This window comes from Camellia sinensis, unplaced genomic scaffold (assembly GCF_055761805.1).
Source record: "Camellia sinensis isolate YWXY unplaced genomic scaffold, ASM5576180v1 Unanchor4, whole genome shotgun sequence".
Taxonomy (NCBI): domain Eukaryota; kingdom Viridiplantae; phylum Streptophyta; class Magnoliopsida; order Ericales; family Theaceae; genus Camellia; species Camellia sinensis.
This window is the reverse complement of record NW_028129277.1, coordinates 4,832,422-4,853,443: the sequence shown is the minus strand read 5'-3', so window position 1 is coordinate 4,853,443 and position 21,022 is coordinate 4,832,422. Positions and strand designations below refer to the sequence as shown.

Below are 21,022 nucleotides of genomic sequence, written 5' to 3'. Positions count from 1 at the left end.
GGACCCTGCCAGGTCCACTTTTTCCCATCTCGTAACCCTAGATCTAAGAGTGAGAGAGATAGAGAAGAGAGCCAGATTGGTTTTCTATTCTGTGCTTCGTTACTCTTGGTTAAGGTTTATGACTTTTCAACTTTCAATTCTTTCTCTAGATGGATCATGATTTGTTTGTTTCAACTAAATATTATCGGAAAACAATAAACAGAAGACTCCTATTAAGAATGGAGCCCTAGGGTTAATATTGATTGTGTACGCTGAGCCTATGAGTCAAAGCTATAGTTCCTTACCAATCCAAGGTAAGGGTTAGAAAACTCAGCTATTTACATTTTATACGTTTCTTATTTTCCATTCACACAGATAGATCTGGCGGTTGGAAGGGATGGCGGTCTTGCCAATCCAAAGTAAGGGTTAGAAAACTCAACTATTTACATTTTATACTCTTTTTTTTATACATACTGAACACATTTTAATTTTTTACTTTTTTTAGTCAAAAAATAAAAATAAAAATTAAAAAAGTCCGAGAATAGTATTTTTGGTTTCAGTTTTCTAAATTTAATTTTTTAAAAACTAAATTTTTTGTTTTTAGTGAATATTTTTTAAATTATAAGTAATTTTTTACTTTTTTAAATGCACTTTACTTAGATGTATCTAAATAATAAAATATTTACGAAAAATATTTTAAAAAATTAATAAATACACAAATATAAAAATGTACTAAACTTTTATATTTTTTTTTGTATTTTTCGATATTTAGTGCATTTTTTAAAGATTTTTTTTTTACAAATATTATACTTTGTAAATGTATTTATGTTAAGTGTGTCTAAAAATTAAAAAAAAAAAATACTTAAAATATTAAAAAAATTCATTGAAAACATTAAAATACGAAAAATAAATAAGTAAAATTTTCTGAAAACTATTTTTTAAAACCTGGAACCAAATATATATATCTATATATATATTGGCTGGGAGGCCCAAGAAGAATTTAAACACCCCAAAATAACAGAATTCGAACATACCAAAATAACAGGAAAGATCCCAATACTAGAAATAATAATAACTTATTGTTGATAGCATTCCAAGAGAACACACCTTATCCCTCCCACATTTTCCACTAAATTCTCAAGCCTCAATCATGGCCTATATCCCCTTCCCCAAGTTGCTAAGCACACGATAAAAAAACAACACTATATGCAACCGTACCCTTAAGTTAAGAACCCTCAAATTAGTTGTAATCATCAAAACGGGGAAATAATAACTCATAGTCATACAAGAGTATAAACAAAAAAGAGAAAGCATTTTATTGAAATCGTCCTGAGACTCTTGAGAACATAAAATAAGTAAACACCAAGAAAAGAAAATGCAAGAGTAGGATACATCTCCAAAAACATACAGCCAATTTAGCAAACAGTAATCAGTTCTCTCATCTCGGGTAGACCGACATGCCAAATTCTTCTTTCTCAATAGCAGCAGTGAGAGATTAGTTGTTGACATTGGGCCTCTTCTTTGTGGTGTAAGGGTAGTACTCCTTCCCGTTATCAATTCTGGTGGTCTGACCCCCAGCATCGATCAATGCAGAAGTGACTGCCAGTGCTGCTCCTGCTGAAATTGCTGTTGAAATGCTTCTTCCTGCAGAAATTGAACCACCGTCAGCCAAACTAACCACAGTAATGATTTCAATTTACTCAAAATAAATATAAGAATGCCCCCTTAGAGAGATGGCTAATGTGACAAACATGGATCAGAGAATACATGGACCTATATATAACGTCAATTATGTTACTTCTAAAACCATAGAAGTTCAGAAAATAAAAATAAAAAAAACTAAAGAAATTTCCTCAACTGCTGTAGCTCAGATTAAAAAAGGTAAAAACTAGGTCTCTAAACAAGCAACCAATGCTTGAATGCTCTAACATCCAAACCAAAACCCATCATTCACACACACACAAAACAAAAACAAAAACAAAAACAAAAAAAGCAATACAATGCAGGGTTTGATGATGGCACGATGTATGCAGCCGTACTCCCATTTCTGAGTTGCTCTATTATAATTCCACATCATCCCAATAGAGATTCACAAAGTGGAGATCCTTAACAACCTTTTGCCATGTCTCTCAAAACCCAAGAACCTTTGTTATAATATCCCTTTGGATGACCATACTAATCCAATCTTCTACAAGAAGGCCACAAAAATCAGACACCGTGTAAGATGAACAAATTTTCCCTCATAATGCTGCTTTGCACATACTACGCAAATCAGTATCTTTTCAGAGCACTTGGTTTCTCCTCCAATTTCGAAGCATAAAAAAAATGTTCACCATAACATGTGCGATGGACTAACCAAAGTCTTTCACCTTGAAGTGAATTGCATAGGTCGAGTTTCTCAGACAAATTACTAACTACTTTTGATAAGACGGAATGAAGAAAGAACTTGCAAGAAAAGGAACCATTTGGATCAAGAGACCCATGTTCCGGAATAAAAAAGAAACAATATCTAATAGGGAGAAGAAAAAAAAACACACAATATTAATGGATTTAGATCGTCTTCATTACATAGATGGAATGCACATCTTGAAGTTGGACAAGATTTTAGGAATTTCTGCATTTTTACTTCTAATATTTTTTTTTATATGAGATTTTATTAGGAAACTTGTAATTTAGTATAAATATTAGAGAATCATTAGGTTTCTTAACTGGGATTTATTTTATTTTCCTAATTTTTAGGTTTCTTGTTTTCCAACATTAAATTCGTTTACTGTTTCCTAATTTCAGATTTTCTCATGTTCAAGTTTACTTGGTCTCCAAGGGTTAGGTTATTATAAATAGCTATGCAAGTCTTATGAAAAATACAACTTTTGATAAATAATATGAATAATGATTCATCCCCCTAATTTTGCTCCCCCAATTTCACCTCTAAATCTAATAATGTGGAATTAAGAGAGATAGATATAAGAGGGAGAGGAGTGTTAGACCACTTCACATGGGAGTGGACCACATCATTAGAGGTGGAATTGGGGGGACAAAATCAGGGGATGTAGCACCACTCAAATAATATTTTCATAATTCTCTTCCTTGCGGGTTCAAGGTTTCATTTTTCTTGTGAATTCGAAAGCCCTTTTGTCTACTAGAACGATATCCTAGTTCCCGTGTGTATTCCTCTATGCCACATCTATTATAATCCAAAATCAACAGTCCATAATTGTTATGTCAATTTGAATTTCAAAATCTCCTTCAACTGCTTTTGAATTTGAAACAAAAATTTATTCATGTGGCTCTTTCCTCCCCATTTCATGATCAATAGTAGATTTATTTCCCCTGCCCCTCAACCAGGCTTAAAAAGCAATTAAGAGGTGCACATTAGAAGAAAGAGCACATTAAACTTGGAAGAAATTATAAGAACAATCGGGATAAAGTTACTAAATTTTGAAAATTCAAAAATTCAAAGAAAAAATATGAAAAGAAAGAGCTATCAACTTATCAATAAAAATATTTAAGCTTCAGAGCAAAGAAGACAAGGTCCACATGATAAAATACCCCAAGAATACCTAATGTCAAAAACAAGGCAGATTCAACACTAATACAAACTACCATGACACTATTGATTCATTTTTACTTGCACTGGTTTGGAACCCACAAATCTGGTTACCTTCCACACCTGCATCAGATCACTAAATGCCCAAGAGAATTAGGCTCCCTAACAATGTTTCATAACCACTTCTGAAATAAAGCTGATGCAACGCACACAGGTTTGAAGCAAGTTTAAGCTAACTTAGGGTTAGGTTTAGTGAAATAATGCTAAGGGTGGTTTAGGGTTTGGTCATGAATGGTTTGGGCTTAAGGAGACAAGAATTTGGTGACAAAATAAAGACTAATTATGGGCTGGAAGTAGTAATCTGTGAACAGAATAGGAAAAGATAAAAAGGATGATGAAAACTATGAATTACGCCTTGAATCCCTTAGGCATCACACCTAGGGTTGGATTGCATCACACAAACCCTAAAGAGGCTCAAAGCTCTAAAAATTATATAAATTCTGATTGTTATTTTATTAGAAGCAATAGATTGCTTTATGTAGGACTAGAAGACTTCCTCAACAAACTAGGACCAAAATAGGAAACTATTACAAAATCTGACTTCTAAAACCTATTTAATGTCAAATAAAACTCATAAATATATTAAACCAATACCAAGACCCATGGGTGAACACAACAACCCATTATTGAGACCCACTTCAGATATTCGGCAAATTACAAAAATACCCTTGACCCTAAAACATAAATATAAATAGATGAAAGACTCAAATTAATTTATCCTAGGTCCCAAGTGAGCCTGGCATCATCTAACACGTGCCAAATCAAAACTTGAGCCTTAGAAGCATCTTTGTCATGCTGTTTATAGACTATAGTATTATGCTGCCACTTGTCTTCATCATCTCTCCCTGGCTTGAGAAGACTCGACCCCGACAAGTTAAAAGCATGGGAAGATCATGGTCAAGGCGACGAAACTCATCATCAGTGATCCAATACAATCTGAAAGTGGACGACCTTTCCATTTAATAAGATATTTTTGATAGCCACCTCCTCTAGTAAAAACCAATTGGTGATCTGTAATGTTCTGATTCTAAAGCCCAACTTGAAACCGACTTGTATGGATGCTTCGACACACTTGTGGGCTTGTAAATGGATGAGTGATGTTATTATCTTATTTACTCCTTTTGGTACTTTGCATATTGTTTGAAGTCGTAATTTACACTTAGAACTGTCCTAGGAAAACAAAGTGAGAGTCTGTTTTGGGAATGATTGCACCTGCGACCAGGCCGCAACCAAAACAAATCTTCTGGTCCTTATGCCTTGAGAAATTGTGTGGCCCGCGGTGGGCCACGATGGAGGCCCGCGATTTGCATGGTTCCGCCTGCAAGTTGGGTTCACGCCCACGACCAAAACCACCTTCTAGTACTTTTGTCTGTGTTGTTCAACACTCATGAGTCATGACGAGTTAAGTCACGATGGTGGCCAAGACCATCGCGCCCGCACTATATAAAAACAGAGCAATGCACGAAAATATCACTTTTGATCCAACTTTCTGCGCTCTCTCTCTTGTGAGATTTTGATCTCGTTTTAGGAGCTTCAACCTTGGTTTTGAGGCATCTAGACTTGGATTTGATGTCCATCTCCTTCTCTGGTATTGCAAAGCTTGGCGGGAGCATTGTTTTATTTTCGGCCAAAAGTTGATTTGCACATTCACCATTGCTCCTAGCTTCTCCTTTTCTCTACAAGAGGTAGGGTTCTATTTCTTAGACTCTATATGAGTTTATTGGTGTACTCGTGGTAGTTCAGTATAAAATTAACATCATGTTGTTGATTTGGAAAGAGCATGTATTTGAGATCAAGGTTTGGTGATTTTGGTGGGTTTTCGCACTTGTTTCTTATCAAACTTATTTTTATTATAACAAATTGCATATGGATACCTATTTTGAGAAAACCCTAAAATTGTGTGTGAAAACCCTATAGACTTGTGAGTTTGTGTACTAGTTTTAGGAGGTGCTTAGCAATGACCACTGGCAGACACATGGGGGATTCACCGAGTCTTGGTGTTGATGTTGGAAAAATGGTGGTTTAATCAAAACATCTTAAACATGTTATATTTGTATAGCATCCTGATCATCTATACTTGCGGAATTGTATTGGTTTATGAAATATTCTCTACTGGGTAGATGTTCACCACCCTATGTGACTGAAATCTTTTTAGCTGTTCATAGTGTGCCTCGGATTTGAGGCAATGCCCCAAAATGTGTGTTTGAGCTTGAGGAGCCTTTTGATGTTAACGCTTAGGGTCCTTATTTTATTTAGGCCGTGAGCCATTTTTGATTAAGGGTTGTACCCTTTTTGTCTTGTAAGCCTTAGGGCAACTTTACCATACACTTAACTCTAATAGCTTGATTTACATACTTTATATTTATTTCACCTAGAATCTAAATATAGGATGTATGTAATGGAATTATGTTATGGAATGGATGATGTTGATTAAGCATGTATGAGAGTTCACCCTTTTATTTTCTTTTATTAATTGTCCTTTTGTCTATTATGTATTGGATTATTCACATGGGTTAGATCTTGGAAATCCGGAGTGTGACAACTTAATGTTAGCTAGCTAGATGTGAAAACCATGGGCTCGTGGGAAGTGGTTTAACCACAATGGGTTTTATCTCGCACGGTGAGGACATTTACATGTTTGTGTCCTAAATGATACCATGCTTATGTGTTGCATCTTATTTGGGTATGGTGTTAAGCTTCACGGATAGTGCTTGGTATCTATTAACTAACTTAGAGATCTCATTGGAAACACACTTGATTAATGTTGCTTCTAGTTGGAATTCTAAGAGAATTCTAGAGCAAGTAATGTCTATAGACTTAGCTCGATTATGTATTAAGTGGTGTGAATGTTAGGTTTATGTGGAGTGAGTGTGATCTAATTTGTTAACTTTGGTAGTTTGTTAAGTTGGAGTGATGTGTGAGTATCTTGCCGAGATGAGTTAAATTGTTTATTTTGAGATTGCGTTTGCTTCTTAATAGGATGTCGACATGAACTTGATGCGGTAAAGGTAGAGGTAGACGTGCTGGCAAAGGCGCACCGCCTCCTGTTATACCACCCCCAGAGGTTCTCGCTCCCGCAACACCGATTGCAGGCTGCAGATATGGCGAGAGAGATTGTGGGAGCAGTGAGAGGCACTCTGGCATGCAATGAAGTTTCGGACACTCGCACCATCTTGATCACTTGAGAGTTCTTTCAATGCAAAAGCTCTATCCCAAAAGAATAATCACCCAATGTAAACTTAATCATCTAAGAAAAATTGACCATATTGCATTCAATCAAATGACAAACACAAAACTCCCATATTATCGTTTTAGCATATGTTTTAAGCCAAACTCAAACTCAACATCATATGCTTCTTATTTGAGAATTCTTTCATTGAATCATCATATTAAGGTTCAACAAGTTAAGCAAGTAATAATTTTGAAAACTAAATTCCACCATATTTCCTAGTCCAAACTAAACCAAACCAAATCAAGCCTTAAGTCTCATCAAATGGGGTCGGCTACATGAATCATTCTTCTCCACTCAACTCTATTAACGGCCATTTAGTCAGTCGAATTAAGGATTTTCATATATCTATTTATTATACTAGCTCACGTCAATCTAGGTCAGACCCTTCCTCTAACACTTCCATCAACTGCCACTATATTGTATCTCTTCGCTGCTACATGTATGTGACCAAACCATCTCAAACTGTTCTCTCTCAATTTATCTTCTATCATTACTACTCCTACCCATTCACAAATATACCTCATTCCTAACTCTGTATTTTCTAGTCTTGCCACACATTCACATTATCATCCTCATCTCAACAACACTCATCTTATCTACATGTTTCTTAGTTGCCTAATATTCCGTCCCATACAACATCACTAGTCTAATAATCATTCTATAGAATTTTCCTTTTAGTATAGTGGGTACTCATTTATCACACAGTACGCTAGACACACTCTTCCACTTAAGCCATCCTATCTTAATTCTATGGACCACATTCGCGCAAATCTCTCCAGCCGTGGTGATAATCGATCCTAAATAATGAAAATGTTTACTCTTAAGTAGTTCTTAGTTCTCAATCTTCACTTCTCCTCTATTTCCATTGTTACTGTTACTAAAATTACACTTCATGTACTCTGTCTTAGTTCTACTTATCCTAAATCTTTTAGATTCAAATGCTTCTCTCCAAGTCTCCAAATTAGTGTTATCTCCTTCTTTAGTCTCATCCATTAACACAATATTATTTGCAAAAAGCATACACTATGACACATCATTCTAAATATTTCTCATCAACTTATCCATAACTAAAGTAAAAATATAAAGATTTAAGGTTGACTCTTGATGTAACTCCACAGTAATCAGAAATTCACTTGTCTTTCCAATAGGCGATCTAATAGTGGCCATCACACCTTCATACATATCCCTAATCACGTCAATGTAACCTTTTGTCACCTTTTTCTTCTCTAAAAAAGACATTCTTCTCTAACACCAACCAGATTATAGTGATAAAAAAGACATTCTTCTCTAACACCAACCAGATTATATCCCGAAGCACTCTATCATATGCTTTCTCAAGATCGATAAAAACCATATGAATGTCTTTTTTCTTTTCTCTATATTTTTGTATTACTCTTCTCAAAAGATAGATCGCTTCCATTGTTGACCTACCAGGCATAAATCCAAATTGATTCTTTGGCACCTCTGTTATATCTCACAATTGACGTTCCACCACTCTCTCCCACACTTTCATTATATGACACATCAGCTTGATTCTTCTATAGTTGTTGCAATTCTGGACATCTCATTTATTCTTATAAATTGACACTAAAATACTCTTCCTAGTCCAAACTCATGACAAAAAAAAAAATAAACAAAAACACTTAAACAAAATGAAAAGATAGGGAAAAAAAAGAAAGAAGAAGAAGTGCAGTTTTAATCTAAGAACTAAGAAACACAGCAAACTATGAATCTAGCAATCCACAAAAGTTTCAATTCACTGATGACTACAACAAGAAGTATAAAGTCTCCTAAGTATTTTTCTTAACAAATAAAAGATATGCTCCCATACCCCTTTCAGTTTCTAGAAGAGCAATCTCAAAATAAGATAAGAAAGAAATAATGGTGAATGGTTAAAATTGAATCGTTTATGGGGCCGGGTGTAGCCAAGTGGTTTAAGGCAGTGGATTGTGAATCCACAATGCACAGATTCAGTTCCTATTGTTAGGTCAAGAAAATGCAAAGAACCATAAATAATATAGAAGATATTGAGGCTCAACAAAGGAAATAGAAGTCGAAATTGGAAATCACCCATTCCATACCAAGCTAGTGAAACTAGAACAAAGATGCATGTGATAGTGTATATAACAAAGTGACGCAGCCAATTGATGTGCAGCATTTACAGCAGAAGCCAATAGAGCATCAGCAGCTGTTCATGAAGTGTGAGTATCAGCTGAAGCAACAGCCGCTGGATATAGTCCAGCTGATGTAACTTGTCAAGTAGCTAGACTTTTGAGTTTGTTACCAAGTTAGTCACATTCCAACTGTACAACTTGTATCTCTCACTCTTATATATAACCTCCTTGTAATAGACATTTGTGAATGAAATGAATAGACTCTGAATTTCTTCAGCATCCATTAATTTCCATATGACTAGAATTCCTAACAAACATTTCTCCCTCATGAAACCATAAAAATGTCACAACCACCAAAATACGTGTTACAATATTAAACAAAATTCACAAGAGGAAAAGAATAATACAGCAATCTAAATGCGTCAAAGACAAAGTGTCACCTTTGTAACCATGAACAGTAGCCCCAGCAACGAAACCACCAACAGCTCCATTGATAAAGTCCCTCTTCATCCTATAATGCTGCAACAGCTGCTCTACACCTATGTAAACACCGCCAATCGCAGCAAAAGTCATCCCATAGTTACCCATCATTTTGAGGGTTCTCATCAACCCTGGAAGTGCAACACTTCTTTCAACACGAGGCACATCGTGCCAAGTAGCAACTATGGTACCCCAAATAGTACCGGCAGCTAAACCAGTGGTTGCACCCTTGATCGTTTTCATCATTGGGGTATCATCATCTTCCAAATACCTAAGTTCTGAAGGATCCATAGATCTCCTTTGACTAGGTAATGATCAATGTTGCAAATAGATTGAAACATCAGTATGAGGGCAATACTTGAGCAATCAAAGTGAAGTGATTTTGCTAAGATGATCTGTACCGGATTCCAGACAAAATAAACAACTGGGTATAATATAACACAGGTAACATTCAAAAACATGATCACTTTAGTTTCTACCCTGATCTTAGTAGATTTTGCATTAAGGTACATTTTTTCTTTTCGTTTTTTTCTTTTAACACTGTTTTTGGTTAGAGAATTTGGAAAAAGATTTCGAAAAGGAAAGAGAAAATGTGTGTGAAAGTAGTTGAAATATATGCATATTTTATTCACATTTCACCTACATTTTCCTTTTCTCTTTTCAAATCTCTTCACAAATCCCCCAACCAAACAAAACGCGTAAAGGGTTCTGTTCTGGTGAACAAAACAATTGCCATTTCTCAGCCAAAACTAACAAAACTTGTCTCCTATCAAATTAGAACAAGAGATATGCAGAGACCGCATGTTCTGAAAATGAACATAAAAATAAAACATGAAAGAGCAAATGTGATACATTCGGTAAATTCCCAAGGGAAAGACATTTTTCCAACACAAATTTGGATACCAGAGTGAAGAAAAGAAAATCGAAACATTTGTTTTTCGTTATTTGTGTCGTGCATACAAATAAATCTCTAACAAAATGTAACTTTTGTTTACGCTATGCACTAGTGATTCTCAAAATAAATATCTCTTTCGCTTACAAATGCACAAATCTAAAGAAATTGAAGAACATAACTAGCAATCCAAACCCTATGCACTAATTTTCTGGTTTGATTGAGATAGAGTCGTTTCCGCGATGCGTGAAAACCCTAAGATCAAAATTTTCAAGTCCATATAACATATAATTATCTATACAAATATATTGAGAGAGAGAGAGAGAGAGAGAGAGAGAGAGATGCTTACTACAGAGACAGATGCAAAAATTGATCTGTGTAGGTGACGATTGGAGATCGGGGAGTGAGTGAAAAAGAGGGACAGAGCAGAGACGTTGTTGAAGTGTAGCTATCGAACAGTTCAATTGAAACGCAAAATGCCCAAACCCTAGTAAAATTTAAACCATGGTTAGGTCGAGACCAACCTGTGTTTTTTTTTTCAACAATGCTAGGTAACTCAAAATTTTGTGGCTTAAATGGCTCAAATCACTCAAAACGATATTATTTTGACAAATTTTGAGTGTAAAACAACGTCGTTTTGACAAATTTAAGCCATTTAAACCACAAAATTTTAAACTACCAAACATTTTTTTTTTTTTTACCTTCTGGTACATCGGAAGAAAAGGAGACAACTCTCTATAGTATGACAATTTTCCCATCGAAAAATCTTTAGTACGTATGTATGAAATAATTCCATATGTACTAACAATTTTATTAAGGAGTTGGTTTTTTTTTTTTTTTTAAGTTTATTTTGTTTTTTTATGAGTAAAAAATGTGAAAAGTGATGTGATTTAAAATTGATAAAAAGTTACTTTCCAAAAGACCCCTAACTAAAATGTGATATTTTATTTTATTTTTTAAATTTTAATTTTTCCTTTTTTAAATTTATTATATTTTCTAAAAATCATGAAAAATTCTATATAAATTAATTATCTCTTTATTTTTAGAGTTGAATACTAAAAATCATATATCTACTTCCACGAGTCCTATATAAATATAAACAAATCGTATCCCTTCTTATTCACACACAAAAAGAAAAAGAAAAAGGGTCTCTCTATATTTTACATAGATAATGATTGAAGAACTGTTTGACTTTTTTTACTTTCAAAGGTTAGAAATATAATTCGAGCGTGCCAGCAAAAATCAATAAGTCCTTACAAAGATTAGGAAAATGTCAACCAATTAGTCAGACAATTGCTTCAAAATTCTTTTAGCCTCAATGAAGAGGACTTTACTAGTGGTTTAGTTTTTACGAAAAAATTAAGAAGACTAATGAAAGTAAAAGAAAGAGGAAAAAATAGTGGCAAAAATCAAACTTCATTAAGTAAATAAAAGTTTACAATAGTACCTTCGCACTTCCACAGCTTCGAAGGGGATTACATCAACAAACTACTTTAGAATTACTCCTAGAAATTTGAAGTGTAGTACAGGAAAGTAAAAGACTAGAATTTAAAGGACTGGAATATGTAAAATAAATAAACTGGTTTCTAGATCTGGTTCTGGGTCCTTGCATTATCAGTACTTTCCTCTATTTATAGGCTCTGAAGATAACCGTCGAAGTGGCTGATAAGCGTCAAAGTAGGTGATAATTGTCAATGTGATCTTCATGATCACTAAGTATGGCTTTGAACAATTTGCTTCCACTATTCCACTCTCACGGTTGGGTTTCCCTCCTGAATTTGAATTTAAATTGTAAGCAACTGTTTGGCCACGTCATCTTGGGTACCTTGACTGTTTCCATGTTTCGTGGATCCATTGTCACTGCTACAAGTTGCCACGCGTCTGTTGATGATTAGAGACCTTTACTGATTCCCCTAATTGCCCCTTATGATCCATGTGTCAAGCTGCGATAGGTTTGTACAAAATATATAGCCAACATTACCCCCCGCACTAATATAGCCAATACTTGGTAATATTAGTGGATCAATGCGTTTTGCCCATGTCCTAGGATGTGCATGGTAATCAATTATCCTAGAAGTATAACCGTCTCCAAGCAATGTTTAAAACACTGAACTTCCTCTTGCGTTTGGTCCTTACCTCCATTATATGTGCAAGCAAGGGATTGATACATCTTTAATGGCTAACCAAATCTTTTCCTTCATTGATGAAGTATACGAAGAGGCTTTGAACAATGATGGTCAGTCTCGAAAGAACTTCCATGCATTTATTAGCCATATTTACCCTCCTCCATTTATACAAGTTATGGAGGCTTTTGCAGAATGTATGCCCTTAGATCGAAAACTTGCCCAAATAGATCTTGAAAGCTCTTCATCTACTCAAAAACCTTCTGCGTGGGATGAAACTGCCTCCTCTTCTACTAGAATTACTGGTTGGAATGTTTGGCCAACACCAACCTAACCCCAAACAAGGGAACGAATTCATCACAGACTTGTTTTTTTCACACAGCTCCATGCTATATTCGTATGTGTCACTTGACCGCCTCCACTGCCTCGAAGACAACCTTCTTTCGGTGTGGTATCTTTCCACCTTGCCGACAAAAATAGTACAGAAGACCCCTCATCTAATCAAAGCTTTGGAACTAAGTCCATCACTCTTGGCTAAGAAGGCAAAGCTTTGCTCTTTTGACTAGCTAGAATGTGTGAATGAGCCCCAGTTTCTGCCTTCTTTTGGAGTGAACCCAACTGCGCCTCTCCTTCCTCTTAATCCTAATTGGATTGAGGAACTAAAACTTAACATCTTCGAAGGTCAGTATTTGACCCCATACCAAGCTCTAGTTCCTCTAACTGCTTACCAGCAGTAGAAAGCCCAAACCCTACTTGCTACCTTTTCCCACTTGTTCTTCAAAGTCCTTCAATGTGACACCCTTTATCAAAACTTTTTATGGGCTTGTGACATTGTCTCTCGATGTCACAAACTTAATCATGTCCAAACAGAACTTCACACTTTCTTGGACCAACTCCCCCTACTGCTTAACTGGCACAAAAATGCCTCCGCCACTAATGAATCATTGGAGAAGATCTCTGCCATTCATGTTAAAACCCAATACGAGGCAGAGAATCTTCTTGAAGAGTATGAAGACTTCCAGAACCATGATTCAGAGTATAGAGAAGATGCCAATATGGGTGATATGTATAGGATGAATAAGATTGATGAAGTGGAGAAAGCTTTAAAGCAAACAGAATTTGAAATGAGGACCCAACACCTTTTTTACCAACTACGGGCTCACTAATTAGATAAGCCAAATTTAGATAGGATAGAGGAAAGGCTAGAAAAGGAACATGTATTTATTGAATTTTGCTGGACAAAGTTCCATGACCTTATCCATTCCTTACTTTTACAAGATTGAGAATGTAGCCAAATAAGCCCTCATAGTGTAAACATTTACAGTAATAGAATTGGGTTTTTGTGTTCTAATTATATGGTTTATGTTTGTCAATATACATAACTTTTGTCTTCCAACTTGTTCCCATTATTAACAAATATCAACCCATCTCTTTCGAAGCCTGGTCAAGTGTAATGAAGTATAGTTCCCTCAAAAAGTGATAGCATCTTCCTTCGAAGGGCTTTGCTCAGTAGAAAGTCCAAGAATTTACTTTCATACTTTTGAATTTAAAGACAAGGGTTTCCCTTCTACCAATTTGCAAGCCTTTTTAATCTTTAAAACTTTTATATCAATTCAGCGAATACTAGTTTCACAACCAAGTACTCAAAGGCACACTTTTTTTCAAAAGATAATAAAATACTCCTTCGAAGGAAATCTTCTTTGGTAGAAAGTCTAGGAACATACTTTTAAGACCTTCGAATTGTTAAACAAGTTCTAACTTTACTCAAGTTAAGGTATAGGCTTCAAATTTGTAGCCAAATACTGGCTTCGAAGCCAACTATTCATTTCAAAGCCAAGCTAAACACTTCGAAGTATATTTTCTTTCCTTATAAGGTAACAAAATGTTGCTTTTGAGGAAATTTTCTTCATAAAGATCAAAAATGTGTTTTTAGGATCTCTAAAATAAAGGCCTTGATCCCACATAGGTCAAAATAAAATTCAAATAACCTGGGCCTATTTGACCCATTAGGTTAAATGGGTAATTTGGACAAAAAAGTATAAAGCCTCAATTTCCCACACTCTTACCTATTTGTTTGTCTAGTCTTTACTCTCACTCCCATTGTTGCTAACTTCACTCTTTACCTTTCTCTTCTCATTCTCTTCGCTATTCTTTTCATCCCTCATTAATGGCTTCTTCTTCTTCTGCAAAAATACCAGTCGTTGAACATCTACGTCCCTCAGTGGCTTTAAGGAGGTGCATTAATGACGAAATAGCCAAGTACGAGATACTAGAGGTTCGAAGTGCGATGAATGGAAGAATTTTCGTCTCTCGCCACAACGATCAAGGGGAGTATTGTGATAACTGTAGACACCCCATTTTTGACCGACCTTGAGACTCAGATGTCATCGTTTGTGCACGCGATGATCGCGTATGTTTGTGCTCGTTTCGAGTTTTTGGGGCTTTCGGCTGAGCGCCTTGTCTCGGGACCTCTTAACTCTCTTCTTCTTGGTTTGTTTTTGGACCATGCCTTGGTGTCTTTGCCTGGAGGAAGAGAAAGGCCTGTAGGCCACTTTTTGTAGCTGTAGGCTACTTTTCCCTCTTGTAGGCCACTTGTAGTGGCCCGTAGGTTGGTTTCGGGAGTTTTTGGCTAAATGCCTTGTCTCGGGACCTCTTGGGTCTTTTCCTTTTGGTTTGTTTTTGTGCCATACTTTGTTACCTCTTGCCTAGAGGGAGGGGAGGGGCTGTCGGTCAGTTTTGGCATTTGTAGGCCACTTTTTCCTTCTATAGGCCACTTGAAGTGGCCTGTAGGCTAGTTGAAGTGGTCAGTCGGTCACTTGAAGTGGCCTACACCTTTTTTTTGGCTTTTTTAGATATTTTTGTTGCCAGCTGTGCCAGTTGTTGGGCACAGAAGGCATATGGAGGGATTGCACCAAGCTTCTAGTTTGTTGAACAAGCTTGAGGCTTGGAATTCTATAAGAGGGAAGATCCCTCTCCCTTTCTAGGGGTTCAGAAATGTGTGGAGCAAAAATATCTACTCTCTCTCTAGAATTCTTACTCTCTCTCCATATTTGTGCCTTAAAGTGTTGTTTCTCCATACTTTTGCACACAAACACCTACTCAAACACCACCATCATTGAGCTAAGGTTCTTGGAAGCCTTATTTGAGTGGTTTTAGTTGGTCTTTTGCCTCAGAAGTTGCTATTTTACTGTGGTTCTTCAAGGGTGAGTAGTTACCCACTTTAAGCTTTGTTTTGCTTAAGTATTTGGGCATCCTTGTATGTTCTTGTAGTTGGCTTAACACTTTGGCATGTTTTTCTACCCTCTTGAGGCTCTATCTTAGCATGTTTTAGGCCTCATTTTGCCATGTTATAACTCTATTTTGGGTTGGTTTGGCCTCATGTTGTTTGCTTTTTACACTTGTAGTGTAAACTTGTTCACTAGCCTAACATGCTTCATAGGTTAGCTTGTTATTCTAGCATGTATTGGCTTCACCCCAGCATGTTTTTGGTGTTATTTTGGCATGCTTTAACTCTGATTTTAGCTGGTGGGGTCATCTCTTGCTTGGTTTTTGTACTTGTAGTGCAATCCTCCTTGTAGGCTTAACATGCATCATGCTTTGTGCCTCTAATTCTAGCTTGTTTTAGCTCTGCTCCAGCAAGTTCTTAGCCTTGTTTTGACCTACTTGAACTCTTTTTTGAGTGGTCTTGATCATTTGGAACTTGCTTTGTATAGCCATAGTGCAATCTTGCTCACTAGCTTTGAGTTTCAAAGTCTCTAGCATGCTTTACTTGAGTTGTGTGCATGCTTTGGCCTCATTTCTCACATGATTTCAGTGTGTGTAGTGTATTCATACTCTCACATGTTTCACACTTTCAATGCTTTTGGAGAGTTGTGCCTTATGTCTTGATCATGGGCTAATTTGTATGCACGCTTGCCTAAGCTTTTGGGCTACCATCTCAGCATGTTTTTGGTCTTATTTTGCCATGATACAACTCTGTTTTTGGTTGATGAAGTCACCTCTTGCTTGGTTTTGGTACTTGTAGTGTAATCTCATTCGTTAGCCTTGCATGCTTAATGTTTTGGCTTACCATTCTAGCTTGTTTTTGCTACACTCCATCATGTTTCTAGCATTGTTTTGACTTGCCTTAGGACTGTTTTAAGTGATCTTGGTCCTTTGGAGCTTGCTTGATATGGCCATGGTGCAAGTACTTTAGCTAGTCTTGAGTTTTGGGCACCTTAGCATGCTATATTTGTGATGGTTGCATGTAATTTCAGAGCATATACATGTGTCATGTTCTCACTTCTTTCACTCCTTGAGAGCTTTTGAGAGTTGTGCCTTTGTGCCTTAGTTGCGAACTACCAAAGAAGCATGCTTTTCTACTCCTTTGAGCCTTAGTTTGAGTATGTTTTGCCACTAATTTGCCATGATATAGCTCTGTTTTGGGACTAGCTTGGGTGTTGGTGCATAGTATCGCATAGTCCTAGTGTTATGTACCTCACTAGCTTTAATGCTTGAGTCCTCTAGCATGCCATATTTGTGTTGTTTGCATGATATGTCATCATTTGGCATATGATTTCAATGCCTACATCTCTGCTGTACTCTCTCATTTATCACTTCTTCATTGTGTTTGAGAGTTGTGTTTAATGTATGGCTTTCTAGCCAATGCATGAACATGTTGTTGTAGCTTTTGGTGCCTCATTTCTAGCATGATTCTACCATTGTTGTGGCATGAGGTAGGTTTGACCATTTAAGCATTGTAGTGCATGCTTCATGTGTGATACACTTCACTTGCCTTGATGCCTTAGCTCCTAAACATGCCATGCATGCATTGCTTACATGATAGAGCCCTGTGCATACCACTCTAGCATTGATAGATAAGCATGTTGTTTGCATGTGTGTTGCATTGCATTGTGTTTGGATCGGACGTTAATCCAAACACGAGAAACGAGAGGTGTTTCATACTTGAAGTGATGAAATGCGCCTCATTTCTTTGTCGCCGTCCCCCTTGATTGTGCATGATAAGGTGGAGGCCTCTCGAGTCCTATGTGTTATTTGTGCATTCATAGACTTGTATGAACTCGGCTTCTCAGCCATCGTGCATTGTGATGCTCGGTTGGTGGCCCTAGAGTCAAGTACCGCACCCCTTTGAGCTTGAGAAATGATAAGGGGGGTGGTTGTACACACATACCCTGCAAATGCCTTGCTTTGCCCTTATTGAACTCTGTTTGCAGCAACAACTGGAATGTGCAGCAACAACTGGCCGACCGGCCAGAGGAAGTGGCCGACCGACCACTTTAAGTGGCCTACAGCCCTTTTAAGTGGCCGACAAGTGGCCTACAGTCTCCCCTGGTGGCCGACAGCCCACCAGTTTGAAGGTGGTTCAAAGTTATTCTGGTTCTAAAGTAGAGGCAGTCTGGGAATTGGTTCAGTATTCAGGAATCAAAGCAAATGCAAACAAAGGCAACTGGTGGCATGGCGACGAGATTTCAGGAGGAAGCAACTGAGCATGCATACATTCCTCGCCCTGAGGCTCCTTTTAACTGCTTTTCTTAGCTAGCTAATTCTTTGGTTCTGTACTTAATTAGTTAACGTGCTTAGCTAATCAATTTGTGTTGTAATAACTAATTAGCTAACTAGGATAGTTAATTAGTTGTGATTTGTAATAGTTAGCTTAATTAGCGTAGTTAGTTAGCTTTCATTTCATTCGGTCCCTCCGTCCAGAGGGCACAATGTTGTAATAAGTGTACGTGAGTGTGTGAATGTCTTCCAAACCCCACATCTTTCTCTCTTTTATTTACCAGCTTTTGATGGTTAGTTTTAGGGCATGTTTCAATTAGCATACTTATGCTTTGCATGCGTGCATCATTCATTCGTATTGCATGCACCGGGCTCGGCGCGTCACTCAAACTGCATTGAATTTCAATACTTACTTGAATACGTGTTTCGAAGCATGTTATCGAGTGTTGCATTCATATGACATCTTAGAATACCCGAGCCTATTTAGCTGCATTTTGCATGTGTTGCATTAGACATCTTAACATAGCTACGATCATGCATTAATTTCTAACTAGTTTTCTTTCTTTGGCTTGGAGTACACTGTGAGTGTTTATACTTTAGCATCCTTGCATGAGTGTAAGTGACTACCATGATAGCATGCTTGCCATGAGGCTATTTGCTTAATTGCTATAACTGCATGAATGCCTGTGGATGAAGGCTTCATTACTTGAATTGGAACAATTCATCAAAGTGTGAGTTTTAAGCCCACTTGTTTGTGGCAAATCATGTTGCTTTAAGCCCACTTGAGGGTGGCAAATCCGCATCTTAGCCTACTTGAGGGTAGTAACTTCAAACCACTTTTCGAAAAACAAACATGAGATGTTTTGTTCCAACTTAAGTGATTTGGTCTATACTTGTATGCTGTGCGCATCACGTAGTAAGTTAGGTTAATAAACTGGAACAAGAATGCATGTGTTTTCAAAAACAACATATCATGTTAGTAGAGGCCGATCTTTGATCGGGCGAGCGGGGGTGCTCATTTCAGGACCTTCCCCTCTCGTACCCAAGTTCCCGAGCCGAGGCAACTTTGGTGATGACGGACACGTAGCCTTTGGCATGAGTCAGGGTTTCCTAAATTTCCCAAAAACAAAATATTTAGGTGGCGACTCTGAAATCTGGCAAAGCAGTCCATGTTTGGCGCTTTTTGATTCAAAATTGATTTTTCAAAATCAATTGCTAGATTTGGACTCTTTGGTGATTTATCAGTCTTACATTGCACTTTGTGAGATTAGATTCAGAACCGTGACAGGAGTCCGAACTGTAGTAGCTAAGAACCCAATTCGCGCCCTCTCCGAAAGGGGGGTGTGCGGAGCGAGTTCGGGCAGTCTACAATAACCCAACCCGAACTATGCTTAATTAGGTATATGATTATGTGTTTGATATGAATTTGCAAGTTTGAGAATAATAAATATGTGAATTTGGAAAAATATCTGTTGAAAGTAGGAATATCTGTTGCAATTGAAACTTTGAACTGAAATTGAAAGCTGTAAAGGCGCGATAAACAAAAACTGACTTCATAGCTATGATTAGCATGATTTTTAGAGCCTTTGGTGAGATTTTGAAAAATTATGATTCGTAATGAATAAATTAAGATTTTTGAGTTAAGTTGTATATGTTTAGCCCCTTTTGTTCTTTATTTGTTGAAAGAGAGCTCCAAAGTGTGAGTTAGAGAGAGAGGAAGAAGACAAAGCTAGGGATTTGAAGGGAATAAGGGGGCAAACCATAGATTTGAGTTAAGGTATGGAAATTTACTTATAAATTTTGTCTTCAACTCATCTTCATCAAGAAATCATAAAGAAATTAGGAATTTTGAGCTAGGGCTTTGAGTTGTGTAGTGACTAGGGCGAAAGGCATGAAATTGGGCCTTAATCTCTACACCATTGTTTGATTTGAGTTCATTTTTATGATTGATCCATGAAACAAACCCTAGATGGTTTACATAAACTAGATTTGTGAGAAAATCATTCATGAATATATGTATTTTGAACTTGTGTATGTAAACCATGAAATTGTGAAAAGATGAGAGCATGAAATTGTTGTTGATGTAAAATTGATATGTTTAAGGTGGAATTACATTTGTATCATGCTTAAATATCATGTTTTTGAGTTGTTTTTACATGGATTTGGGCTTGGGAATAAGAGGAAAACATTTGCATATTGGAGCCATTTTCGGACTGCCTAAGTGAGCCCAGACCGCTCGTGCGGCTTCGGGCTCCGCACGAGCACCCAAGATTTAAGCCTAAACCCACTCCTCACTGTGTGCTCGAGCGGCGGCCATTTTTGCACGTGTGGAGCCAGACTACACGAGCGGCTAGACCGGCCGCACATGTAACAACCCCGATCCATGATTACCAATTAATCCATGACTAATTATGCTTAATAAATAATTAAGATGAAATCCTGAATTAATTACATGTGTGATGCATTAATTGTGTTCCTATCTATCTATCGTTTTTATTTTGCGAATTGAAGGCATTATCATCATCCGATCACGGAATTGACTTGATTTATGTGCTAGTTAGAATTTTTAGAACCTTATGGTTAGTTTAATTAAAATTCAATTCGGAATGCATTAAATTAGAATAATTAATGTCAAATTGCTTAGCGTAAGTTAAGATTAATTAAATGTCCTAAGCAAGCCTATATAAGGCCTATACACACCACTTGAGTCACCTTTTTCTCATCATCTTTGGGCCTTCAAGAGACAAACGTGAGAGAGAGGAAGAGAGACCAAGGGGTTTGAGATCAATACTAGAGCTTGGAAGAAATTGCTAAAGAATTCAAGAAATTGGCTTGGAACCTTAGAGAATTCACTAACTAGAGCTTCATTGAGAAGTTGAGGTAGGAATTCCACCCTTGAATTGTATACTTATGATGTCTAAACCACAAATTCATGAGAAATTAGTTGAGTAATGCAAGGATTGAGCTAGAATGGGTGAACTTGAGCCATGTCATGCATGCATGCACAATTTCTCACGTGCATGTGCTAAGTCTACCTTTGTTTTGAGAGTTCATCTTGTGTTGTATCATTTTATACCAATTGATCATGTTTTGGGA

General features: G+C 36.9%; 1 protein-coding gene across 2 annotated transcripts; it reads right to left on the bottom strand.

Annotated features, from left to right (window-relative positions):
• Window positions 1-1,272: 1,272 nt before the first annotated feature.
• Window positions 1,273-10,843, bottom strand: LOC114304015 (outer envelope pore protein 16-3, chloroplastic/mitochondrial). 2 transcript variants are annotated; one of them, XM_082912608.1, is made up of 3 exons: window positions 10,654-10,843; window positions 9,373-9,807; window positions 1,273-1,623 (listed from the first exon to the last, which is right to left on the bottom strand). In XM_082912608.1, exons 2-3 carry the CDS (start codon window positions 9,701-9,703, stop codon window positions 1,475-1,477), a joined length of 480 nt encoding a protein of 159 aa, XP_082768734.1. In that variant the 5' UTR covers window positions 9,704-9,807; window positions 10,654-10,843; the 3' UTR covers window positions 1,273-1,474. The 2 variants fall into 2 exon arrangements, with proteins under 2 accessions (XP_082768734.1, XP_082768732.1); XM_082912606.1 differs by having other exon boundaries at window positions 9,373-9,716; window positions 10,654-10,837.
• Window positions 10,844-21,022: the final 10,179 nt, after the last annotated feature.